Source organism: Pogoniulus pusillus, chromosome 12 (genome assembly GCF_015220805.1).
Source record: "Pogoniulus pusillus isolate bPogPus1 chromosome 12, bPogPus1.pri, whole genome shotgun sequence".
Taxonomy (NCBI): Eukaryota; Metazoa; Chordata; class Aves; order Piciformes; family Lybiidae; genus Pogoniulus; species Pogoniulus pusillus.
The window spans coordinates 1,989,982-2,015,536 of record NC_087275.1 but is presented as its reverse complement, the minus strand read 5'-3'; the positions used below and the strand labels follow the sequence as shown (position 1 = coordinate 2,015,536).

Here is a 25,555-nt window from a genome sequence, read left to right as displayed (position 1 = left end):
GCTCTAAGCACTCCACCTCAGCTGCTTCCCTTCTCCTCTAAAGCTAAGCCTGGCAGTTTAATGTCAAAGCACCCGAGTGTTCTTTAGCAAACACAACAACCCGTATACGGGCCATGAAACAACAGTGCAGCTTCAAAACCCCGCAGTGTGCGAGGGCATACCTCTAGGCAACAGCCAATGAGGCAGTGCTGGATTCTTAAGTCTTATTCTTAAATAGCAGCGATAAACGCCAATAATCTACCCCTCCTCCCACCTGACCCCGGCGCAGGTCCCCAGGCAAAGAGGTGAGGGACGTCAAGCAGCGAGGCCGTGGGCGGTGAGGCTCCCCGGCAAGGGGCGCAGGGAGCGGGTCTCCATCCCAGCGGCGCTGCGGGGTGCCGGCACTCCGCACCCAGGGCTGACCCCCAGGCCGTGGGCGGTGAAGCTCCCCAGCAAGGGGCGCAGGGAGCGGGTCTCCATCCCAGCGGCGCTCCGGGGTGCCAGCACTTCGCACCCAGGGCTGACCCCCAGGCCGTGGGCGGTGAAGCTCCCCGGCAAGGGGCGCAGGGAGCGGGTCTCCATCCCAGCGGCGCTCCGGGGTGCCAGCACTCCGCACCCAGGGCTGACCCCCAGGCCGTGGGCGGTGAAGCTCCCCGGCAAGGGGCGCAGGGAGCGGGTCTCCATCCCAGCGGCGCTGCGGGGTGCCGGCACTCCGCACCCAGGGCTGACCCCCAGGCCGTGGGCGGTGAAGCTCCCCGGCAAGGGGCGCAGGGAGCGGGTCTCCATCCCAGCGGCGCTCCGGGGTGCCAGCACTCCGCACCCAGGGCTGACCCCCAGGCCGTGGGCGGTGAGGCTCCCCGGCAAGGGGCGCAGGGAGCGGGTCTCCATCCCAGCGGCGCTGCGGGGTGCCGGCACTCCGCACCCAGGGCTGACCCCCAGGCCGTGGGCGGTGAAGCTCCCCGGCAAGGGGCGCAGGGAGCGGGTCTCCATCCCAGCGGCGCTGCGGGGCGCCAGCACTCCGCACCCAGGGCTGCCCGCCGCGCCCGGCGCCCCCCGCCCCGCCCCGCCCCGCCCAGGAAGCGCCCTTTGCCCGGGAGCAGGAAGCGGCTGCGCGGCGAGGCGGGTGCCGGGCGCGCTGCAGGTAGGCGCCGCGGGGCCAGGCCTCGCCTCCCGCACCCGCTCCGCTGCGCACAAAGTCAGCTGCGCGGGGCAGGTCCGGGGGTGCCGGCGCGGCTCTGCGCTGGGGGAAGGTCAGCCGCACCCAGAGCTGTTGGCTGTCGGCCCTGTGCTGTAAGGAGCTGCCCGCAGCTCGGAGAAGGGGAGGGTCAGCCTGCCCCTTTAAAGACCCCGCTGCGCCGTAGTTGCCACCCTTGTCCGCTTACAGCCCTTAGCTGTTGCCGTGTCTCTCTTACGTCCAGAGCAGGGCCAGGAGGATGCTCAGAGGCTGCAGCAGCTCTGCTGTGAGCACAGACTGAAAGAGTTGGGGCTGTGCAGGCTGGAGCAGAGGAGGCTCCCAGGGGACCTTCTTGTGGCCTTCCAGCATCTGAAGGGGGCTACAAAAAAGCTGTCAGGGAGTGCCAGGACTGGGGCAGTGGAGCAAAGCTGGAGGTGGGGAGAGTGAGGCTGGAGGTGAGGAGGAAGTTGTTGAGCAGGAGAGTGGTGAGAGGCTGCAATGGGTTGCCCAGGGAGGTGGTTGAGGCCCCATGGCTGGAGGTGTTTAAGGCCAGGCTGGCTGAGGCTGTGTGCAGCCTGCTCTAGGGTAGAGTGTCCCTGGGCATGGCAGGGGGCTTGGAACTGGTTGATCCTTGTGGTCCCTTCCAACCCTGACTGATTCTGAGACTCTGTGATCCTTCTTCACCTGCCGCAGAGCCAATACATATCTTCCATCTCTACCAAGTGCATTTGATCGCTGTTGTAGACAGGCAGCTTTGCATCCTGCCCCTGCTCTGTGGAAAGTCCTTGCTCCCCAAAACCACACTGTGCTTGCCCCTTCCTGCACACCCTGCCTTTGGGTGCTCTGGCAGTGTGCACCACAGCAGTCCTCCCGTTCTCCCTTCTCTGTCTTTGTCTCGGGTCCCCTCACCCAGCATTCCTGGCACAGCACTGCTCACAGAGCTGGGCAGCAAGGCAGGTACTGACAAGCTCCATCCGTTATCAACAAATCTGACAATAAAGAGAAGTGGGCTCTCAGAAATGTGTACAGCTGCACAATTAGCTGTTTTCTGTGAGCAAAATAAGTTTAAAAGCCTTCATCTTTGGACTTTAAGGCAAGCACTGCCTATCCCAGGTAATACTTAAGGAGAAGATTTGAACACCTTCTTCTAAATTGCAGGTTCAAGCTGTCACGCTTGCTGTGACTGTGCAGAGAGCATGTCACCACTGACAGCACGTCGGGAGCAGGAGAAGCTGGAAGCATGGAGCTCTACAATAGGATGAGCTCTATAACCTCCACAGCGCAGGACAGCCATGGGAGGAATACAGACCTGAGTGATGTGGGCAGAAAATAAGTAGCCAAGGTAAAGACATAAATTGTAGGATGCAGCTACAAAATCTGTATATGCTTTCACAGTATGAAAGCCAAGGCCCCAGGAACATTATGGCATGTTTGCAAAGACCCTTCTGGAGGTCCAGATTAGATGTCCTTCATATCTTGTTTTATTAAAGTAGTGAATGTTGCCAGCAGTGACCTCTCACACCCACCAACAAGAAATTCAAGTTTGGGTTTTGCTTTTTGCTTCCACATATGATTGCTGCCAACCAATTCTGAGCCCAGCACATCTGGTGTATGTCCTATTATATATCAGAAGAGGAGCAACCCTGAGTTAAGGGCAGTGTCTGACAGCAGATACCTCAGTAGTGCACAAGATGTCCATAAATGTTTGTTGCTTAGTTGACTTCATTCTTGTCTGCAGCGTCTTTGTTTGTTCCTGATATTCAGCAGGGGCAGTAGACTTTAAGGCCTGTGACAAGCTCTTGCTGAATGTTAAACAAAAATTACTTTTGTTTGCTTTTGCGAGAAGGATTCCTGATTGCTGAACCTGATGTAATTGCCCAGATGGACCAAGAAAAAGAACAAGATCATGAGCCTGTGGAGGAGATGCACATGGGTAAGGAAAAAGTTAGGTAAGTTTATAGACAGCAAGTAAAATGCTCTTTGAGCTGCCTCAGTGTTATTTAAGCCACTTTGTGTTGTGCAGCTGACATTGAAACCTGCTCTCTCCCCCTCAGGGCAGGCCAACAGCCTGCCTTAGCCTGCTGCAGAAGACAGAATATTAAGACAAAATGTGAAGATTTCTTAGGAGCGAGGAGACACCTGTAGCATTGCCCTTGGCTCTTTGTTCACAGCACGTCTGCTCTGGGCCTCATGACAAAGCCATACAGTCTTTCCTGCAGATAGGTTTCCATTTGCTACCAGTCTTTCTTCTACATGCACCTACGTGATGCTGATCAGGCTCTCTAGGATAACAGTTTGCCCATTCTCTGCTGTGTCCTACGTTTTGCCAGGTGGTGACCTTCCAGATCACCTTGCAAGCACAGATCTGCAGGACACGTTGGCAGTGGAGTCCAGAGGAGGAGAGGAACAGTTTGGGGTCAGCCATGGAAGTCAGTACAGTTCCTCAGAAGCTCAGCAAGGTGGCTGTGAAGAGGAAGAAGAGGCTAAGCTGTCTTGCTCCAATATCAGCCTGGTGAAAAAACGGGAAAGAAGGATGGCAGCAGCCTCACGGCGAGCTCCTCATGTAGAGCCACCCACCATTTGCTCTGAGTGTGGCAAGGGCTTCAGTCGGAGCATCCATCTCATCCAGCACCAGCGAATGCACACTGGAGAACGCCCATTCCTGTGCAGGGAGTGTGGCAGGGGCTTCAGCCAGAGCTCCCATCTCATCCAGCACCAACGGGTCCACACGGGCCAGAAACCCTACACCTGTGCTGAGTGTGGGAAGAGCTTCAGCCAGAGCTCCAATCTCCTCAAGCACCAGCGGATTCACACTGGACTCAAACCCTATGTGTGCAGCGAGTGCGGAAAGGTCTTCAGCGACAGCTCCACTTGCATCAAACACCAGCGTATGCACACAGGCGAGCGGCCCTACAAGTGCCTAGCCTGTGGGAAAAGCTTCATCCAACACTCCCATCTCCTTCAGCACCAGCGAGCCCATGCCGGTGTCCGACCTTACGCCTGTGATCAGTGTGGCAAATGTTTTGGGCAGAGCTCTGACCTTATTAACCACACTCGTACCCACACAGGTGAGAAGCCTTACAAATGCAGCCATTGTGGCCGTGGCTTCAGTGGCAATTCCAACCTCATCAAGCATACTCGCATCCACACTGGGGAGCAGCCATACCGCTGCACCCAGTGTGGGGAAAGCTTTCGGTTCCAGGCCCAGCTGGTGCGCCACCAGAAACGCCACACACAGTAGCCGATGGAGAGAAGGCCATGTGGACCATAGGTAGCTGCTCCCTGGGGATGGAGCTCTTGGAGTCTGTCAGCTTTTATTCTGAGTAAATCTGTTTGTGGACGCTGCCCAGACCCTGGAACAAAGAGTGGGGCCACTGGCAAATGAACTAGTTCACATTCACTGTGGTGCAGTGGTTGTTCTGAGCCCCTCTTTTGGAGGTAGGGAAAAGAAAGATGCTTGTCTGTATGGTATGTTCAAGGCCAGAGGAGAAGATAAAGATATGCTGAGGATTGGTGCCTTTTTCTGTCATTTCTAGTGGGAAATTATTTTAATCCCAGTAAAAACCAGGTAAACCTGTATAAGCTGCCAGGACTTTCCCTTGTGCTAAGGGATGATCACTTGCCTTAGAATCCACATCTCCCATTTGCCAGTGTCCTTGTTTCCAGGTGGCATTAGCATCTATTTTAACCCCCCACAACACTGCTCTGCATACACATTGTGGGCCCAGCTGATGCTCTGCTGGGGCCATGTCTATGGAATGGTGGTTTTGCTGGGTTGTATGGTTGCCAAGCTGACGGTTCCATGGATCATACTGCTGTCTTACAGCTCAATCCTCAGCAGCAATTAAGTAACTCAACATCCTAATAGGTGTCTCTCTCAGATTCTTGTTTAGGTGCTTTTGTGAGTAGCACTTTATGAATGTTTTTATAAGGCTTTTAGAAGTATTTAGGATGACTTTTTAAATTGTGATCTTCTACTTGCCACTTGATGAACAGAAGAAGGATGACATTTGAAAAATAAACTATGTCAAACTTTGATTTTATATTAAATGTTAAACATTTTTTCTTGCATAACACTTTTTAACTCAAATGCTGTGGTTTTGAGTTGTTGGTGATTACAAAGAGGTAATTATGTTGATTTCTAGAATTCCTGTGATATTTTTGTGAGTGGTTTTGACATCTTTAATAATCAGTTTCTGAGGAATATGAAGGAGGAAGGATTCTGAGAAAGCAGAAAGAACTGACTTCTGAGGAGATCTTCTTCACTTTGAGGAAGAGAATACTACCCCTAGGAGTGGGTCCTTAAAAGGAGTATCAGCTCAGACGACCACTTGGTATGGGGGAGGAGAGAACTGGCAGTATTTACAAAGCTGTTAATAGCTCTAGCATAGAACTCCCTGTAACGAATGTGGCAGTGTATACTTAAATGCCTGTTCCACCCACGGAGCCAAGGGGGAAGAAAGCACAGTGTGCTTCAGGCAAAAAATGAAGTGATAGAATCTGTGGTGCTGTAGAACTTTTATTTCCAGCACCACAGATAGGCCTGATGCTAGCAATGAGCTTTCATGTGGAGGTGCACTCCCAAACGGGGGCTTATCGCTAAGGGCAGAGAGCACCCAGCTTGAAGAGCACTGGGTCTTGAGAAAAGAAGCAAACTGTGAACAGAAGGAATGTGACTGAAATTACTGGCTGAGTAATGCAGACACACTCCTATCTCCTTAGTCACCAAATGCTATCCTAGAGGGCACAGCTTCATGCTTTGTTGGCACAAAGATCTGGTCTCACTGTACTCCCACCTCCTTCCCTAGAGCCTGAATTAATACATAGAATCATAGAATCATAGAATCAACCAGGCTGGAAGAGACCTCCAAGCTCATCCAGTCCAACCTAGCACCCAGCCCTAACCAATCAACTAGACCATGGCACTAAGTGCCTCATCCAGTCTTTTCTTGAAGACCCCCAGGGACGGTGCCTCCACCACCTCCCTGGGCAGCCCATTCCAATGGGAAATCACTCTCTCTGTGAAGAACTTCTTCCTAATATCCAGCCTATACTTACCCTGGCACAACTTGAGACTGTGTCCCCTTGTTCTATTGCTGGTTGCCTGGGAGAAGAGTTGCCTGCTGAGTTCAGAGGGCTGTGCCCCAAGTCACATCTATAAGATGATCCACACTTTTTAAATTACAGTCTTTGGAGAGTTAATTTTAAACTGCATTAGTCCAATCTAGACCACAGCCTCATGTCCTGGAGTCCTGTACCCCTAAATTCCTCTCCTGCCCGGACTTTGGGGGGGAAAGGGGAAAAGCCGCCTGGTTTCCCCCCCCCCTCGCCTGCCCTGCAGCCGTGAAGGGGGGGAGGACTGCCCCGTGAGTTCCCGCGCTGGAGCCAGGCTGGGATTGGCCGTGCGCTTTCGCACCTAAGGTGTGGTAACTCTGCCCTTTGTCTAGCGAAGGTTATAACTATTGGGGGTCTTCCCGCCTTTGGGGTTCCCGCTTTGGAGTTTTGCCTGTGCCTGGACGTATGTGTCTGCCTGAGCTCACACACTCCCCTCGGCTGGACTGCAGAGAGACCTTCAAGGATTTGCTTTCCTATTGACACCTTTGTGTGCCTAACGACCCTTAACGACCTCTTAACGATTCACCTGCAGCCCCTGGAAAAGAAGAGGAAGACAGACCGCAGGAGTGAGTTATTTGGCTTAGTTTAATTTAGTAAGAAACCGCTATTAATTAATAGTTAATGCCTTTTCCAACTTCTGACTTCCAAAATAGTCAGATTATTGACGGTGTCCTTGTAGTTTAATTCTCAAGCGACTGAATCTGCTAATCAAACTAAATTAATCTTTGTATATCTAGTTGTGGGGGCGGGTTTTTTGAAAAAAATAAAAAATAACTATTTTTGATAAATTCCTGACTCAGCCACGTATTAATTCCTGCTCTGTGCAACACCTCGTGAGCATCAGAATCACAGAATCAGCCAGGTTGGAAGACACCTCCAAGCTCAGCCAGTCCAACCTAGCACCCAGCCCTAACCAGTCAACCAGACCATGGCACTAAGTGCTTCATCCAGGCTTGGCTTCAACACCTCCAGGGACGGCCACTCCACCACCTCCCTGGGCAGCCCATTCCAATGCCAGTCACTCTCTCTGCCAACAACTTCCTCCTAACATCCAGCCTAGACCTCCCCCAACACAACTTGAGACTCTGTCCCCTTTTTCTCTTGCTGCTTGCCTGGCAGCAGAGCCCAACCCCACCTGGCTACAGCCTCCCTGCAGGTAGTGGCAGACAGCAATGAGGTCTGCCCTGAGCCTTCTCTGCTGCAGGCTGCACACCCCCAGCTCTCTCAGCCTCTCCTCACAGGGCTGTGCTCCAGGCCCCTCACCAGCTTAGTTGCCCTTCTCTGGATGTGTTCCAGCACCTCAACATCTCTCTTGAATTGAGTAGCCCAGAATGAGCACAGTACTCAAGGTGTGGCCTGACCAGTGCTGAGTACAGGGGAGCTCAGTGTTGGAAGAGGACAGAGTAAAAAGAAAGTCACGTGGCCAGCATTGCTGTTAGTTTCCAAGAAACACATCATTTAAGATGTTACTTTACACACTTTGTTTTTTAGTGTTTCTTTATTGTGCTCCCCATTCTTCCATCCCCCATTGCCACAATGTGATGTGAACTACACTTGGTTTATGTGGTGCCCTTGTTGCATGTGTAAGCAAAACCTGTATTTACCCTGCATGGTAGTTCTCCCTCATAAACTGTCTGAAAACACATCTTTTGCCTTAGAGCTGGAGCGTTGGCCTGTCGTGTAGATTTGTGGAAGGAGCAATGCAAGGCAATGGATGGAGCAGGTGCACAGGTGAAAGGTATGAGAGGCACAGAAGCCAGACAGTATTAGCCCAGGTGCACTTGGCACTCTCTTGCTCTAATGCTGCTTCTGTTTCAAACAGAGAACCTGCCAGTGGGCATCATCTACACTCAATGAGTCTTCATACAGGCACTGCACACCTTTGTGCCATCACTGTTCGCTCTTGCCATGGCAAGCCAGGGCACTTCACACTGTCTCTGTTGTTACAAACTCCCTAGTTCAGCATACAAAACAGCTTAATAGATGGTTCCCTTACCTGGTAGCAGTGGGGAGCAGAGCTAAGAAACAACATCTGAGGACATTTTCTGTCCTACACCTTTCATACTCTGTCTTCGTACTGGAAGAACAGGATGTGGGCAGTTTTGGGACCAGCCTCTTTCCAGGAAAGGCAACTGAAAATGCTCTGAGAACTACTCTATGATTCTGATTCTGGTATTTTGGAGGTCTGACTTTCATGTTACAAAAATACCAGGCTGACATCTAACTAGGCACGGCCCAGCCCACATGCTGGTTTTGATGCACCTGTGCCCTAGTGTCACGGAAGGTAGTTTGGGAGGTTGTGGGGAAAATACGCGAAGGCTCACTTGTGGATTTCAAGTGATTTATTGCTCAAACACGGAGATCCCCTCCCGAACTAAATTCCCCACCTGAATTCTTTAGGATTGAAGTTGTAGAATAACATTTCAGAAAATAGCAGATAAAGGAGAGTCTGTGATTTCCTTAGAGTTGAGTCTTTAAAGTTACTCAGTCTTTAAGTAGAAGAGCCTTTGATTTACTCACGATTCTGCGGTTCAGATTAGCAGGGTTCGAAGTTTGGGCGGTGTCCCTTTGTTCGTCAGGATCGGGCCCAAGCGGGTTCAGACCTCTGCGGGCCCCTCGTCGGGCAGGGCCGATCAGGAGTGGGAGGTCACCGGGGCAGGAACCAGGCAGGCAGGCAGGTAGGCAGGCTAGCGAGTGAGCAGGCAAAAAGCGCGGGCAAAAAGTTTTCGACCCGGGCAGGCAGACTGTTTTATAATGTTTCTAAAGAGGTGTGACCCACCAATTCAAACTAATTTTACGTTCTTCTTACAGATTGGCACAAATTATAATTAACCCGTATGATTGGACAATTTCTACCAAAAACAACTTCTGAGACCACCCCAAGTTCGGACCACACCAGGTGTTGAGCGTGCATGAGAACCAAGGCTGACAGTTGGAAAAACAGTGGCCAATGTTTACCTCTTATCTTGACTAGGGAGGAAACTTCTCATGGGACTGGAAGATTGTTTTGGGTTTACGATGCTTTGGCCTTCAATGTGAGACACTGGTACGCACAACATGGGGACCTGCTAGGGAGCTTTGCTACCCTCCATGACACCGAGTCTCCTACACACGTAGCTCTCCCAAGGTACCCTGCTGGTCCTTCGGGAGCAGCTGGAGTTACTGAACATGGACTCTTGGAAGAAAATGTACTGCACAACATAGCACAGAATATAGCACACTACCATGTTGTGCAGGGGGGACTGAGCACCCTGGTTAACTCCGCAGAGCTATATTACATGCCAGTGCAGACGTAAGGACACTAATAGCTGAGTAGGGTGGTAGACGTTCATGCAGCATGTCTGTGCTGCCACTTGCTATACTGAAGCACACCAGCACCTTCTCCTTTCACTTTGCTGATAGTCTGCAGGCAGCTGTTCTCCTTTTCTCCTCCAGGCTCTCTCTGCCAGCTGCTTCGAAAACATTAGCCTCCTCTCTCATGAGCTTAAACAGTTTGTCCAATATTTTGACCACAGATTCTTTGTTTTTCCCATTAATTGGAAAAGATTTAATCATTAAGTCAGTGTAATTGAAGTGCTTAAACAGGAAATTACCTAAGCTCTGCTGCATGGGCTGCTGCTTAGTCGATTTGCCCACAAGAGAAGTTGGGCTTTTCATGGCAGAGCTTAGATTTCAAGTGTCCCGAGCAATACTTGGGATGCTACCCACATCTCTCTTGAATTGAGGAGCCCAGAACTGGGCACAGCACTCAAGGTGTGGCCTGAGCAGTGCTGAGCACAGGGGCACAAGAACCTCCCTTGTCCTATTTTGTCATGTCTTTCTCATCCCCTTAGTCCTCGAGCTATGGGCAGCTTTTCTGTTTGCAGGTTTGGAGGGGGAGGGAGCAGAGAGGGAAAGAGGAGTAAAGAGGCTCCAAGTCTCCTCAGACATGGGAGAGAGGAAAAAACGGGCGGGGAAATGAATGACGATTTTCACAGGCAAGCTGTTAACCTTGGCGACTCTAACGCCGCACACTCCACCCCCACAGCCTTTCACCGCGCCCCCACCAGAGCTGCCGCTTCGGCTGAGAGCGGCGCTAAGGGGTCGTGCTGCGCCTCCGCGCCACGCTCCATGCCGCCCTCCGCGCCGCGGTTATCGCCGCTGCTGTCTGGCCGCCAGGTGGCGCTGCTGAGCGGCCGCTCGGTGCTGCCCGCGCCGCGGCGCCTGCTCCGCGCCCTCGAAGGGGACGGTGGGAGCCGAGTGGAGCGGCGCGGCCGGGTCCGTGGGCTTCTCTGGGCGAAACAGGAGTACTATCGACTCCGGATCCTCCGCTCGGCACAGAAGGGCATGGCGGGGGGGGGGGGGTTGGCTGTGTGTGCCTCTCTGTGCGCGCCTGTGTATTGTTTCAGGTTACCTGGGGGCTGTGCGGCGAGCTGAGGAGCCGGGCAGGTCTGTGAGAGCCTGCGTAGGTGTCTGGGGTGCAGACATCAGCTGTTGGCTTGGCAGGGGGTAAGGGTCGAGGCCTGTGGTTAGAATCATAGAACGAACCAGGTTGGAAGAGAGCTCCAAGCTCATCCAGCCCAACCTAGCACCCAGCCCTGGCCAAGCAACCAGACCATGGCACTAAGTGCCCCAGCCAGGCTTGGCTTGAACACCTCCAGCCACAGCCACTCCACCACCTCCCTGGGCAGCCCATTCCAATGCCAATCACTCTCTCTGACAACAACTTCCTCACAACATCCAGCCTAGACCTGCCCTGCCACAGCTTGAGGCTGTGTCCCCTTGTTCTGTTGCTGCTTGCCTGGCAGCAGAGCCCAACCCCACCTGGCTACAGCCTCCCTTCAGGTAGCTGCAGGCAGCAATGAGCTCTGCCCTGAGCCTCCTCTGCTGCAGGCTGCACACCCCCAGCTCCCTCAGTCTCTCCTCACAGGGCTCTGCTCCAGGCCCCTCCCCAGCCTTGCTGCCCTTCTCTGGGCACCTTCCAGCACCTCAACATCTCTCTTAAATTGAGGAGCCCAGAACTGGACACAGCACTCCAGGTGTGGCCTGAGCAGTGCTGAGCACAGGGGCACAAGATCCTCCCTTGTCCTGCTGGCCACACTGCTCCTGAGCCAGCCCAGGATGCCATTGGCTCTGCTGCCCACCTGGGCACTGCTGCCTCCTCTGCAGCTGCTCTCTCCCAGCACCCCCAGCTCCCTCTCTGCCTGGCTGCTCTCAGCCACTCTGGCCCCAGCCTGTAGCACTGCTTGGGGTTGTTGTGGCCAAAGTGTAGAACCCTGCACTTGGCCTTGTTCAATCTCATCCCATTGGCCTCTGCCCACCCATCCAGCCTGGCCAGGTCCCTCTGCAGGGCTCTCCTACCCTCCAACAGCTCCACACCTGCTCCTAGCTTGGTGTCATCTGCAAGCTCACTGATGCTGGACTGATGTTGGTTTTAATATTTGGCTCTGGATCCATGATTGCCAAGGGATAAAGCTGGGATGTCGACTAAGTCTGGAGCCTGAGCATTCAAGTGGAGGTGTAACACTGCGTGACATCCAGGAGTGGTGTCCAGGGCAGGTCTGAACATGCTGAGGCTTGAGCGGCATTGCCCTGGGAAACAGGTGGCCCTGGAATGCAAGGAGTCTGAAGAGACAAGGGATGATGCACCTCCCACAGAAACATGCGGAACAGAGATGGGAGCAGAGTGCAATTATCCTGCACCCAGCTGCTGATCATGCCGAGCAGATATGCATCTAAACATGAAAATGCTGCTCAGATTACAGCTACAGTGTGGGAGTCCACATCCATTATTTGTAACATAGAAACAGGATCTGAGTGAAGTTGTTGTGAGGCATGAAAAACACCTGTCCAGAGTAGGTAAGGACAAAGGGCTCAGACTGCCAAAAGGAAAGAACCTATCTGCAGGGAAAAGATAAAGTTTCCTAACAAAATCCTCTTCAAAAAGGTTTCTAGGTCTGCAAACCCAAGAGGAGTTCATCATTTCTGTGAAGGAGTATGGGTCCGTGGGGTACTCAAAGGGATTTCTTGTATGAAATTATGCTGGGCAGGATGTACTCATATATGTTACCCTCTGAGCTAGGTATGCAATTTGCAATGGGGTCTGCTGCTCCATGGGAAAGTGTGTGGGCTATAATGCATTAATCAGAAAAGGGTTGAAAAATCACTTGTGTAAACTGCTGTTCTCTTGGGGGATAAAAGCAGGCAAATTGTTTGCCTGCAGGATAGTGAAAAGGCAGATTGGCAGTAGCTTTTCCTGCTTTTATTCTCCATGGTGACAGAGCAACAACTTGGAAACTGCAAGCGTGGCAACTATATAAATGCTTGGCAACTGGAGGTGAGGATGACTCCCAGAAAGCTACAAAAGTTGCATTTTTGTTATACAGAGTGTTGTTATGTCCTTCTCCTCCCCATGTTGAAAATAGGTTGGCTACAGATGAGAGGGACAATCTAAGTTCAAAACCAAACCCAAGAACCAAACCAAACCCAGCCAGCTGCAGCAAAGTAAGCCACTCACTGCATAAGGTGTGGGAAATCATCTTCTGTGGCTGAGCAGCTGAAGAAAAGCCCAGCTTGATGATAAACAGCAAGAGGACTATACCCCTGGGCTGAGGCTTTCAGCAGGGTCTAGGAGAAGTCAGCTGCAGAGGACACCTAGCTCCCAGCCCAGAGTATCCAGACTGTGTAGCTTCTACAAACAAGGTGGATCTGTTGGGACACATGACAAGGGACAGTATTGGTGCTCTGCACTCAGTCTGCCTGGGACAGAGGTGCATGAGTGGCTCCTTTCAGGTCTTAAGTTCATTTTGGTGCTTGGAATCATAGAATCAACCAGATTGGAAGAGATGTCCAAGAGACCATCAAGCCCAACCTAGCACCCAGCCCTGTCCAATCAACCAGACCATGGCACTAAGTGCCCCAGCCAGGCTTGGCTTCAACACCTCCAGCCACAGCGACTCCACCACCTCCCTGGGCAGCCCATTCCAATGCCAATCACTCTCTCTGCCAGGAACTTCCTCCTAACATCCAGCCTAGACCTGCCCTGGCACAGCTTGAGGCTGTGTCCCCTTGTTCTGTTGCTGCTTGCCTGGCAGAAGAGACCAACCCCACCTGGCTACAGCCTCCCTTCAGGTAGTTGTAGACAGCAATGAGCTGTGCCCTGAGCCTCCTCTTCTGCAGACTGCACACCCCCAGCTCCCTGTCTCTCTTCACAGGGCTGTGCTCCAGGCCCCTCACCAGCGTTGTTGTCCTTCTCTGGACCCCTTCCAGCACCTCAACATCTCTCTTGAATTGAGAAGCCCAAAACTGGACACAGCATTCAAGGTGTGGCCTGAGCAGTGCTGAGTACAGAGGCAGAAGAACCTCCCTTGTCCTGCTGCCCACACTGCTCCTGAGACAGGCCAGGATGCCACTGGCTCTGCTGCCCACCTGGGCACACTGCTGCCTCCTCTTCAGCTACTCTTTACCACCCCTCCCCAGGTCCATTTCTGCCTGGTGCTGTTGGGGCACAGAAGACAACATTGGTCTCAGAGCACTTGTAGAGGCTTTGCAGGAAAATGAAGTTTGTTCTGTATGAAGGGAGCAGGTAGAGAGCCAGCACCAATCACTGGAGATTAAACCTTTGCCATTTCCTTGAACTGAGCTTTGCTATTAAAATTATTTTGTGAACTTTTAGTTCATACTTTTAAGCTCTAACTAATAGCATCTTGGAATTTCATTTGCTTTCTGTGACTCATGAAATGCTGCTGCTCCCTGCCACAGCTCTCAGCAAGGACAATGAAAACTGGATGCACTTGGCTCTGTTGTTTGCACGGCAGAGCTCTGGCTGCTGCTGTGGGTTTGAAAGCAGTGCTTGCTCGTTTTGAAATTACAGTGAGCTTTACTTTTTACATTGTTTCCAGTAACATGTGCTTGGCCTTGAGAGATTATCTGAAGGACATGGGGGCGTTGTTTTGTGTATTACATAATTTTCACTTTTATAGGGGGCAAAAATGTCTTTCTGCAAAAAGCCACTCACTCTACCTCTAAGCTGACTGGAATGTGTAAGCACAACGCTGAAGGGTAACTGGGAGGAGCCAAGGGGGCAGAGAAGGATTCCAAGCATGACAAAAAATGACCAGCAGAAAAGGAGAGGAGGTGCATGTCTCTCCTGGGACAGGCCCCACGCAGGCAGGGGTGAATGCCAAAAAGCAAAAATAAAGGTCCCAAGAGAACTTATATGGGAGCCATCATGGATTCATTTCTTCAGTGCTGGCTGACTTTAAGATTTTTCTGTTTCTAATCCAGCCTGCATGTTAAAGCTCATATACAAATTACAGCTGTCCCATCACGTTATGCAACTGACTTCCTTTCTGCTCTTCCATGCAATGGGGAAGGGGCTTGAGGAGCCCCACATAGCAATGAGCGTGGTTGAGCCCCACGTAGCAATGAGCGTGGTTGAGCCCCACGTAGCAATGAGCATGGTTGAGTCCCACATAGCAATGAGCATGGTTGAGCCCCACAGAGCAATGAGCATGGTTGAGCCCCAGAGAGCAATGAGCGTGGTTGAGCCCCAGAGAGCAATGAGCGTGGTTGAGCCCCAGAGAGCAATGAGCATGATTGAGCCCCACAGAGCAATGAGCGTGGTTGAGCCCCACATGGCAATGAGCGTGGTTGAGCCCCACATGGCAATGAGCGTGGTTGAGCCCCAGAGAGCAATGAGCGTGGTTGAGCCCCACATGGCAATGAGCGTGGTTGAGCCCCACATGGCAATGAGCGTGGTTGAGCCCCAGAGAGCAATGAGCATGATTGAGCCCCACAGAGCAATGGGCGTGGTTGAGCCCCACAGAGCAATGAGCGTGGTTGAGCCCCACATGGCAATGAGCGTGGTTGAGCCCCACAGAGCAATGAGCGTGGTTGAGCCCCAGAGAGCAATGAGTGTGGTTGAGCCCCACGTAGCAATGAGCATGGTTGAGCCCCAGAGAGCAATGAGCATGGTTGAGCCCCAGAGAGCAGTGGGCATGGTTGAGCCCCAGAGAGCAGTGGGCGTGGTTGCACAGGTGTTGCAGAAAGCACACGTGGCCCTATGGAGATACACTCCTACACACTTCCAGAGCCATGGGGGCAGATCTGCAGCACATGGTTTATGCCAAAGGTCTCTGCCCTTGGACCTAGTCAGGAAATGAGCTATATCCCCTTTAACTTCTGTCCTAAGGCCTGTACTCAGTAATGCAGAGCAGAGCCATGCCCAGGTCTTTGTGTGACAGAAGAAAACAGAAGCTAGCTCCGAGCAGTTTCTCAGCAAAACAATCTCCATGACATTAAAATTCTCCCCAGAATAGCCTGGGCACAGTAAGCATTGTGCTGTGTGCATGTGGCAGGGCTCGACCTCAGAAACACTTTGTGATTGCTCCTTCTCAGGGATCTCTATTCGTACAACCCAGGCAGGGGCTGTCCTGCATCTCTTCCGAGAAGAAGCTTTGGGAGGGACCTTAGTTCAGAGAGACACAGGCCCTGCAGTGTCGGGAGGATTAGCAGTTAGTTTGCTCAAGACAGCCTGGAACTGTGGGAGCAGGCGAGCAGCTCGACCAAGCAAAGCTCTTCTGTGCAATCTCAGATCAGTGTTACTGTCACAGCCCAGTAGTGGCATCCATTGTGGCTAACTCTTCTAAAGCCCTCCCCCCTCCAAAAGGCTCTGATAATGTCCCTTCTCTCCTCCCTGCAAAAAGGTTCTATCTTAAAAAGCTCAATACTTCTTTTGCTACTCCCTTCCACAAATTTCTCTGGCCAGTTTTAGCTAAGTCAAGAGGGTTGCCATTTAGAAGTCTCCTTGGTGATTGCAGAATCATGTCTGTTATGACAATTGGTTTTGCCCACCTAATGGAGGGTTGTTGCCCTAGGTCAGGACAACTGCCTACTGCTAATCCAGGGGCAGCAGGTACCCAGAGTCCCGGGCCAGAATAAAACCCCCTGTTAAGTGAGCTAGAGAGGGACCCAGAGACATCAAAAGAGGAGCTGGGACCTCTTGGGGAAATTCAACACACACAGCTGCCAGTGCTGGCTGCGGGGAAGGTGAGGTAGGCCTGGGGCATGCTGCCAGTGGCCATCTGTGACCTATTAATAGTAATAAAGGGTGGGATGGTTATGGTTCCGGTCTGCCTATGCCAGCACAAAGACTTGAGTCCATTCTGGCTGTTTGGCTCAAGTGATGTATGTTGGAGGTCCTGAGATTTTAAAAAAGCATTCAAACTGCTACTGTTGTTACTTTTCCATTTCCATGGGAATGGAGTGGTCTGAGGATATTCACACTGAAGCCACCCACTGCAATGTTTACAATGCATCTGAAGTGGGTTTAAGGCAGCTGAGGTTGTTTTAAAGCAAAGATGATTCCTAATTAAGGGAAAAAACTTGTAGGGTCACCAGGTGGTTCTGGAGTTTAATGAAAGATGGTAGCTTTGGAGACTTCAGCCTTCACTACTGAAAGGGAGCTTGGCATGATAGGACAAGGGGGTTTGAACTGAAAGAGGGGAAGATTAAGATTAGCTACAATGAAGAGGGTGGTCAGGGCTTGGTCTAGTGGCTGCTGTTGCTGCCCGTGGCGGGGGGGCTGGACTAGATGATCTTTAAGATCCTTTCCAACCCAAACCATTCTGGGATTCTGTGATTTTAAAGGAATAAGGGAATAATTAGAAGTCATTACCATCAGTATTTATTTTCCCATTCCATTATGTCAAGAAGTTGTTCAGTAGCCCAGATCACATTTCTGCCAGCACAGCCAAATTAACCACTGATGCCTGATTGTGCTGTTGGTCTAAGAGCTCTTTTTAATGACTTTCTTTTTTTATTACAGAATTTACTCAGTATCTCATTGTCACTGTTGTGATGCTTCATTTTAAAGCCAAAGAACCATCGTGTCCTTGACATGACCCAGGCACCCATATCCTATATGAAGGGGATTTTAATTTTATGCCAGCAGCATTACTGGATTACTGGAAAATGAGAACTTGAGACCACATAATAACCAGGTTCATTATTGTCCAGTGCCAGCAGCTGCAGGTGTTCTCAAAGATGGAGCAGGTACAAAGCATTAGTTATTTCCTGAAACAGGAGGCTCCTCTCAGCCTCTCCACCAGCTTCTGGCCCTCTACCAAGCCCTATGAGGAGAGGCTGAGAGAGTTGGGGGTGTGCAGCCTGCAGAAGAGGAGGCTCAGGGCAGACCTCACTGATGGCTACAACCACCTGTAGGGAGGCTGTAGCCAGGTGAGGTTGGTCTCTTCTGCCAGGCAGCCAGCAACAGAACAAGGGGACACAGTCTCGAGTTGTGCCGGGGGAGGTCTAGGCTGGATGTTAGGAGGAAGTTGTTGGCAGAGAGAGTGATTGGCATTGGAATGGGCTGCCCAGGGAGGTGGTGGAGTCACTGTCCTTGGAGGTGTTGAAGCAAATCCTGGCTGGGGCACTTAATGCCATGGTCTGGTTGACTGGATAGGGCTGGACTGGATGATCTTGGTTGGATAGGTTGGACTGGATGGCTAGGGATGGGGGATAGGTTGGATTGGATGATCTTGGAGGTCTCTTCCAACCTGGTTGACTCTATGATTCTATGACTCACATCACTGGGGTTGTGTAACTCTACAGAGGAGTCCCTCCTCTGTGTCACCTCTCATGTTTTTTTGATTTGGTCCACTTGGTGCTGCTGCAGAAGCTTTTTAAAATAAAGCAAAACAAAAGCAGCCTGAAGATAGAGGCTGTGAGCAACTGAGAAGTCTTTCCAGTTTGAACAGGGTGATAGGGAATTTACATTTTAGAGCAAGGTGGAGGCAGCTGATGGGGTGCCCACCAGATCCAACTTCAGGGACTTAAGTAAGACCTGCTCTGTTTTTTGGGGGCTGAACTTTTTATCATCTGATAGCACTCATAGAATCATTAATCATAACATTGTCAATACTCTTCCAGGTACTTGGACTCAGAAGGAATGTTGGATGGTTCTTATGAACCACTGTTTCTACAATTAAACGTTTGCTTAAGAGAATTAACTTGCAACTGCCTATTTATAAGCGAGATACATCAAAGGCAACTTCTTACACTTGGTGCACAAATGCTCCAAACAGCCAGCTTCAAGCAAACAAAACTGATGCCCACAAGTGAGGGGAAGGTTTGTATTTCTGATGCACACAACTCATTCCTGAGGCCTTGACCAAACAGCCTGCAGTGACCGAAAAGGGGGCAGATGTAACTGCAGTGAGGAGGAGGTTGTGACACTGGCTCTCATTGTGATCCACACGGTACTGGTCTTCAGAGGCTGTCAGATCACCAGTTTGGCTCCTTCCCAACACAGTCACTGCGGTGTCACATTTCTATGCAAAACGTTTCCTGAGTCTGCTGGATGCCTAATGGAGAAGATGCAAAGCCAAACTTCCTTGAAATCCATGGCACAGAGATTCCCAAGGTTTTCAGACTGCCAAAACATCCACATTTCTTTGCTGCTAGTATCGTCATATGTCAGGGATGAAGTCTTTAATCTACACTAGCATGCAGTGTACCTCTGTAGGCTTCTCAAGGCCACAGGGATGTCCTGTGAGATCCAGAGATCACCTGCCTGCCTCTTGCTACGTGTGCTGTGATTTTCCTAGCAATGTGTATTAAAGACAAAAAGCACAATTAAAACCACTTGAAATGTAGTCTCTGCAGACATAATACCTGTAGTTGGCATGCAGCTGGCAAATGCAGCTGCTCTCCCAAGGGGGTCAGGAAGGAACTGGAATAAAAGGAACTACACCCTTTTTTTTTAAAGGGTGAAAAAGAGGACCCTGGGAACCACTGACCAGTCAGCTTCACCTCTGTGCCCAGTTATGAGCACAGAAGACATCCTTCTGGAAGCTATGCCAAAGCATATGGATGGCAGGGAGGTGATTAGAGACAGCCAACATAGCTTCACAAAAAGCAAATCATGCCTGACTATCTGGAGGGCTTCTATGATGGAGTGACTGCATTGGTGGATATGGGGAAGAGAAACTGATGTCATCTCACCTTGAATTTTGCAAGCCCTTTGACAGTTCCACACCACATCTGTGCCCATAAACTGGAGATAAGCTGGTGAGGGGCCTGGAGCACAGCCCTGTGAGGAGAGGCTGAGGGAGCTCGGGGTGTGCAGCCTGCAGAAGAGGAGGCTCAGGGCAGACCTCACTGATGGCTACAACTACCTGAAGGGAAGCCAAACCACCACAGGAGGCTGCAGCCAGGTGGGGTTGGGCTCTGCTGCCAGGCAAGCAGCAACAGAACAAGGGGACACGAGTCTCAAGTTGTGCCAGGGGAGGTCTAGGCTGGATGTTAGGAGGAAATTGTTGGCAGAGAGAGTGATTGGCATTGGAATGGGCTGCCCAGGGAGGTGGTGGAGTCGCTGTGTCTGGAGGTGTTGAAGCCAAGCCTGGCTGGGGCACTTAGTGCCATGGTCTGGTTGATTGTCTAGGGCTGGGTGCTAGATTGGACTGGCTGAGCTTGGACGTCTCATCCAACCTGGTTCATTCTATGATTCCATGCTAAGGGTTTGAGGGATGGACTATCTGATGGAGAAGAAACTGACTGGATGGCTGCATCCAGAGTTGCAATCAATGGCTCAGTGTCCAAATAGAGAAGTGATGTCCCTCAAGGGTCTGTATTAAGGCTAATACTGTTCAATCTTTATTGACAGAGGGGGACCAGGTGTACCCTCAGCAAATTGGTGGGTGACACCAAGCTGAATGATGCAGTTCATCGACTGGAGGGACAGAATGCCACCCAAAGAGATGCTGATAGGCCTGAGGAGTGGGCTTGTATGAACCTCATGAAGTTCAACAAAGCCAAGTGCAAGATCCTGCACCTGAGTCAAGGCAAACCCTGTATCAATATAGGCTGGGAGATTAAAAGATGGAGAGCAGCCCTCTGAAGGAGGACTTGAGAATAGTGACAGATGAAAATTAGACCTGAGTCAGTAATGTGCACTTGCACCCCAGAAGGCCAGCCGTACCCTGGGCCGCATCAGCAGCACAACCAGCAGGCTGAGAGGGGCAATGCTTTCCCTTTACTCTGCTGTCGTGAGACCCCACTGGGAGTACTGTGTCCAGCTCTGGAGCCCCAGCACTAAGACCAAGCAGGTGCAGAGGAGGGACACGAAGATGACCAGCAATCTCAAGCACCTTCCCTGTTAGGAAAGGCTGAGAAAGTTGGGGGTGCTCAGCCTGAAGAAAGCTTCAGGGAGAACTTACAGCAGTCTTCCAGTACTTAGAGGCAGCCTATAATAAAGATGGTGACAATCTTTTTAGCAAGGCCTGTTGTGATAGGACAAGGAGTAATGGCTTTAAACTGGAAAAGATTAAATGTAAGGAAGAAGTTATTTACTACAAGGGTGATGAGACACTGGCACAGGCTGCCCAGAAAAGTTGTGGATGTCTGATTCCTGAGAGTGTTCAAGGTCAAGCTGGCTGGGGCTTTGAGCAACCTAATCTGGCACAAGATGTTCAGTGTTGGAGCTAAACATTTAAAGTTCCCCTCCTGCACAGATTGTTCTGAGTCCATGATTGTATGCCCTTGCAGGCTAACTCTTCTCTGGTCAGAAGACCCAGGACTGGGATTTCCACAACTAGTCACTGCTGGAGGAGCATGGGAGGAGAAATAAGGTATGGTTTCACCAAATTCACCTTCTAGCATGAAAACTGCACTGCCATGAAATCTAGGGACATTATTCTTCTCCTCTGACTACTGCTGGTGATCTGGCAAAGGAGTGATACAGAAATGAATCACCATTTTCCTGGAGAACTGCAGCGATGTTAACACCTGTTGTGTTCAAAACAGTATTGCTAGAGTGAGCACCTGCAGCCAGACAGCTCCCCAGACTGCCAGAGTAAGACTTTCCTTTTTTTGCTTCTTTAAAACAAAAAGGCCACTCACTATGCAGAGATGTCTGGTAGTGCTGGAAGCAGAGCACCAGCAAGGCTAGAGCACTGCTTATGAAATGATGGAGTAGATATTGTAGCTTGAAACTCTACAGGGTCATAGCTCAGCTGCATGGAAATCCAACTGTATGAAAACAATTCACAGTTGGGATGGGGAAAACACATCATGCTCTCGTTACAATAAAGCTACTTTGGTCCACTTTCAAAACAATACATCAACCTCACCTGCAACTCTCATCACACTATGAACAGAACTAAATATACTGAACAAACCAGCTTGTCATTGTTTCTCTCTGTTCAGCCCTTGCCGAAGTAACGCCTCATCAGTCCTCTGTGATAGTGCCTGTAAGGATGGAGATTTTCCTTCACAATTTAAGGCCCAATCAGCTGGAGGCAGTCTGCAGCTGTAAGAACAAGGCCTCCTCCCAGCATGGGGATGATACAGACAAGGCTCTAAGTATGAAGACAATTCTGATCCAAATAGAGAACAGAGAGAGAGTATATTGGCCTCTGCAGATGGGACAGGGCAAGAGGCACAAAGGCAGCCTTGCTTGTAGTCCAGGGCTGCAGGGACAGCAGGAACGTGGCTACCTTCCAGTGCAGAATGGAGGGCACTGGAAAACAAGGTGCCAAAGACAGCCCTGGCCTCATTTTCCTGGCAGAGTCCCAGAGCCTCTGAGACCAAATGCTGTTCATGGGAGTCCATCTCTTATCAGAGCCTCTGCTCCCCCGATGAAGCAAACAATCAAAACAGTGCATGGCTGATAGCTGTGAAGGTTCACAGAGGCTTGTCTTGCTCGTTGCTCTCTATCTTTTCTGCCGTAGTCACCTCATGGTGTCCAGCCCATCAGCATGACATGTCCACAGGAACTTCAGACCACAAGGGACATCCTTGTTGGGAAATCATTCTGAGAGCAAAGAGAGAAGATATGAAATGTCAGGAAAGCCCCCACAGAACAGACAAAGAGACAGACACAACTTTGACAGAGACACAACCAAACAGCAACAGCTTTGTCTACTCACACCCATTTCCTCTCTCACACATGCCACTTGAGCACTGGCCTAACAGCCAAGCTGCTCTAGTGACAAGGCCTCCCTTATGGAGCAGACGTCAGCCAGCTCCTTGCCCCAGCGAGCAGAACTCCACAGTTCTCACTAGCCCAGGCTGCCACAGGATGCTTTGCGCTTGCTGATAGTCTGTGAGGAATGCTTTTGGTGCACATGACCTGACACATGCTCTTGGGAAGGCACCCACTGGAGTCAGTATCTCACCCCTTTCAGAACAACAAAGTCACTTATACCATACCTTGCTACCAGCCTTTTCCCATATAGAAGAACAAAGCCACTCACTCCTGCCTTAACAAGTGCTAGGGCTACAGCAACGCCCTGTCATTTGTGTAAGCCCTGAATAAGCTCCCTCCCCTGCCATGATCCTCCTAAATCCTAGATAAACTCCCATTTCCTTGGATCACCAGGCCACAGATACCACAAATATCCTTTCCCTCCCCAGCTGCAGGCACACCTGGCTCTCCTCTCCAACACCAAGTCCTCTGTTGGAGCTATTTCCCTTTCTGGTCTAAAATGCCCACAGTGACTCCCCTCTTCTCACAGCAGCTCCCCTTATCTGGGCTTCCCCAACACATGTTCCCACTTCTGGAGAGCCCCTTTCCCATCAGCTCTGGTTTGTAACCCCTGCCTGACTGCATCCCACTCAGCCAACAGGATCAGGAGCACCAGACATGGCCTCACTGCTTTCTTGGGGTCCTTTTTCCTCTTCTTCTCGGAGGCATTGAGGTAGGCCTGCTCCCTGGACCTGTAGGAAGGGCCTCGGCTCAGCTCCCTCTCACTGTACGGGGGCAGGGTATCCTCCTCTTCCTCCTGCTGAGGCGCTGCTGGTGGCTTCTGTGACTGCTGCTGCGACTTCTCGGCTTTGTAGGTAGAGGGTGGTGACCAGGCATAGTATGTCCCCCCTCCTCGCTGGCTGGGCTGTGAGCTCAGCTTCGAGGGCGTTTCACAATGGTCACTGCTCTCATCGTAGCTCCGGGACTTCCTCTCCAAGACGCTGCTGAGGTAGGAGTGATCGTACTTCTGGCTGCCTCCGGGAGTCCGGCTCACCAGCCTGGGCAGGTGCTTCTCCTCATGGGCCCGTCTCCGGGGCGGGCTGTACGACCAGCCGCGCTCTGAGTCCGTCAGCAGCTCTCGGTTGCCTCTGCTGCGCTTGGTGTAGTACTCCTCTATGGAGCTGTCCTGGTGGGGCAGCCCTCCGCTGCGGCCGCCGTGCGACTCGGACCGCTCGAAGCGCCGAGTTTCCTGGCTGTCGGCCCGGCGCAGCCGCTGGCTGTAGGACTCTGCGAAGGCTGCCAGCTCGTCCATGGAGACGGCCGGCACTCCCACCGAGAAGCTCTTGCGGGACAGCATCTCCGACTTGGACCGCTCCTGGCTGCAGCAGGGAGAGGTAATGTTAAGAGGGCAGGACTCAGTTGCTTTCAACCCCTTGGCTGCCTTCACAGGCAAGAGGCACCTCTCAGGGCTTCTGTAGGAAGAGATCTATCCAATGCCACTGGCATCCTGGCCACTATCAGGATTGCCTGTATTGGGTGGCCCAGGGAGGTGGTTGAGGCCCCATCCCTGGAGGTGCTTAAGGCCAGGCTGGATAAGGCTCTGGGCAGTCTGATCTAGGGTAGGATGTCCCTGCCCATGGCAGGGGGGTTGGAACTGGATGATCCTTGTGGTCCCTTCTAACCCTGACTGATTCTGTGATTCTAGGAGCAGTGTGGGCAGCAGGACAAGGGAGGTTATTCTGCCCCTGTGCTCAGCACTGCTCAGGCCACACCTGGAGTGCTGTGTCCAGTTCTGGGCTTCTCAATTCAAGAGAGATGTTGAGGTGCTGGGAGGTGTCCAGAGAAGGGTAAGGAAGCTGGTGAGGGGCTTGGAGCAGAGCCCTGTGAGGAGAGGCTGAAGGAGCTGGGGGTGTGCAGCCTGCTGTGCTAGTTTGAAGCTAGCTAGAATGTTTTGGTGAGAAGAACTAGATCGTAGGCTGTGAAAGGAAAACAGTGGTGATGTCTACTCCCCTCAGAGTCTTGCTGAAGGAGAAATGAAAACATTAGATAACACTCTCGCCACTTTCTTTCACTCTCGCTTGGGCTGCTGGCTGAGCAACATCTTACTCCCTAACCTCACCTTCCATTTGGCCTAACCCACTTTGCTTCTTAACCTCTTGGCCGAACCTCCCTTCTTCCTTAGGACTGGGGTAAGGTTGAAAGGGGCAGGGAGAAGGTGGAAGGGTGGTTGAGAGCCCCTCCTGGGGACTCAGGTTTCTGGGAGGGCTGTTGTGTTTCTGCATTACCTTTTACCTTGTCTATTTCTGTCTATTACTGCATATACTGTAACTATCTGCTTGTGTATTCTGCTAGCTGTAAATAAATAGCTTCATTCATATTTCCAGAGCCAGCTGAGTCTAGTCTGGGTAACTTCTAAAGTGTGGGGAGGCAGGGAACACCCAAACCATCACACATGCAGAAGAGGAGGCTCAGGGCAGACCTCATTGCTCTCTACAACTACCTGTAGGGAGGCTGTAGCCAGGTGGGGTTGGGCTCTTCTGCCAGGCAGCCAGCAACAGAAAAAGGGTACACAGTCTCAAGTTGTGCCAGGGGATGTCTAGGCTGGATGTCAGGAGGAAGTTGTTGGCAGAGAGAGTGATTGGCATTGGAATGGGCTGCCCAGGGAGGTGGTGGAGTCACCATTCCTGGAGGTGTCCAGGCAAAGCCTGTATGGGGCACTTAGTGCCATGGTCTGGTTGACTGGACAGGGCTGGATGCTAGGTTGGACTGGATGAGCTTGAAGGTCTCTTCCAACCTGCTTGATTCTATGATTCCATGATTCTACTTCTCTTTGCTGACTACAAAGGCAGCTTAGCATGGATAGCTCAGACTCTACATGTCTAATGCTACTTCAGACTGCATCTCCCTTATCCTTTGGTATTCAAGGCTGGACTTGCTTCTCCTTGGCCTCAAAGCTTGTAAGTGTATATTCCACTGGCAAAACCCAGGAACCTGGCTACAGAACCTCGTGGCAGGGTAATTTTGAATTAGCTTCAAAGAGAGGGAGCTAGCACAACAGCCCTGTACAGAGGGAAGAAAATCTCTGCCATTCACAGAACACAGAATGTTAGGGGTTGGAAGGGATCTCCAGAGGTCATCGAGTCTAACCACCCTGCCAAAGCAGGATCACCTAGGGTGGGTCACACAGGAACACATCCCGGTGGGCAGAGAAGGAGACTCCACGACCTCTCTGGGCAACTGTTCCAGTGTTCCATCACCCTCACTGTAAAGAAGCACTGAGGTGGAACCTCCTGTGTTCTAGCTTGTACCCATTGTTCCTTGTCCTACCACTGGGTACCACC

General features: G+C 51.5%; 2 protein-coding genes across 9 annotated transcripts in view; one reads left to right on the top strand and one right to left on the bottom strand.

Annotated features, from left to right (window-relative positions):
- Positions 1 to 251: 251 nt before the first annotated feature.
- Positions 252 to 5,203, top strand: LOC135180070 (zinc finger protein 3-like). Of its 3 annotated transcripts, none has more exons than XM_064152258.1 (4): positions 252 to 284; positions 2,312 to 2,495; positions 3,000 to 3,086; positions 3,484 to 5,203. In XM_064152258.1, the coding sequence occupies exons 3-4, from the start codon at positions 3,035 to 3,037 to the stop codon at positions 4,392 to 4,394; spliced, it is 963 nt and encodes a 320-aa protein (XP_064008328.1). In that variant the 5' UTR covers positions 252 to 284; positions 2,312 to 2,495; positions 3,000 to 3,034; the 3' UTR covers positions 4,395 to 5,203. The 3 variants fall into 3 exon arrangements, with proteins under 3 accessions (XP_064008328.1, XP_064008327.1, XP_064008330.1); XM_064152257.1 differs by lacking the exon at positions 252 to 284 and adding an exon at positions 1,071 to 1,120; XM_064152260.1 differs by lacking the exon at positions 252 to 284 and adding an exon at positions 1,071 to 1,120 and having other exon boundaries at positions 3,000 to 3,102.
- Positions 5,204 to 16,911: 11,708 nt separating this feature from the next.
- The window catches only part of ILDR2 (immunoglobulin like domain containing receptor 2), a 57,973-nt gene continuing 49,329 nt past the window's right edge, over positions 16,912 to 25,555 (bottom strand). For all 6 annotated transcript variants that reach the window (XM_064152256.1, XM_064152251.1, XM_064152254.1 and 3 more), the window contains 2 exons: positions 22,903 to 23,593; positions 16,912 to 22,061 (listed from right to left, as the gene is read on the bottom strand). In XM_064152256.1, coding sequence (XP_064008326.1) covers positions 22,026 to 22,061; positions 22,903 to 23,593 — 727 coding nt within the window. In that variant the 3' untranslated portion in view covers positions 16,912 to 22,025. The remainder of the gene's footprint in view (positions 22,062 to 22,902; positions 23,594 to 25,555) is intronic.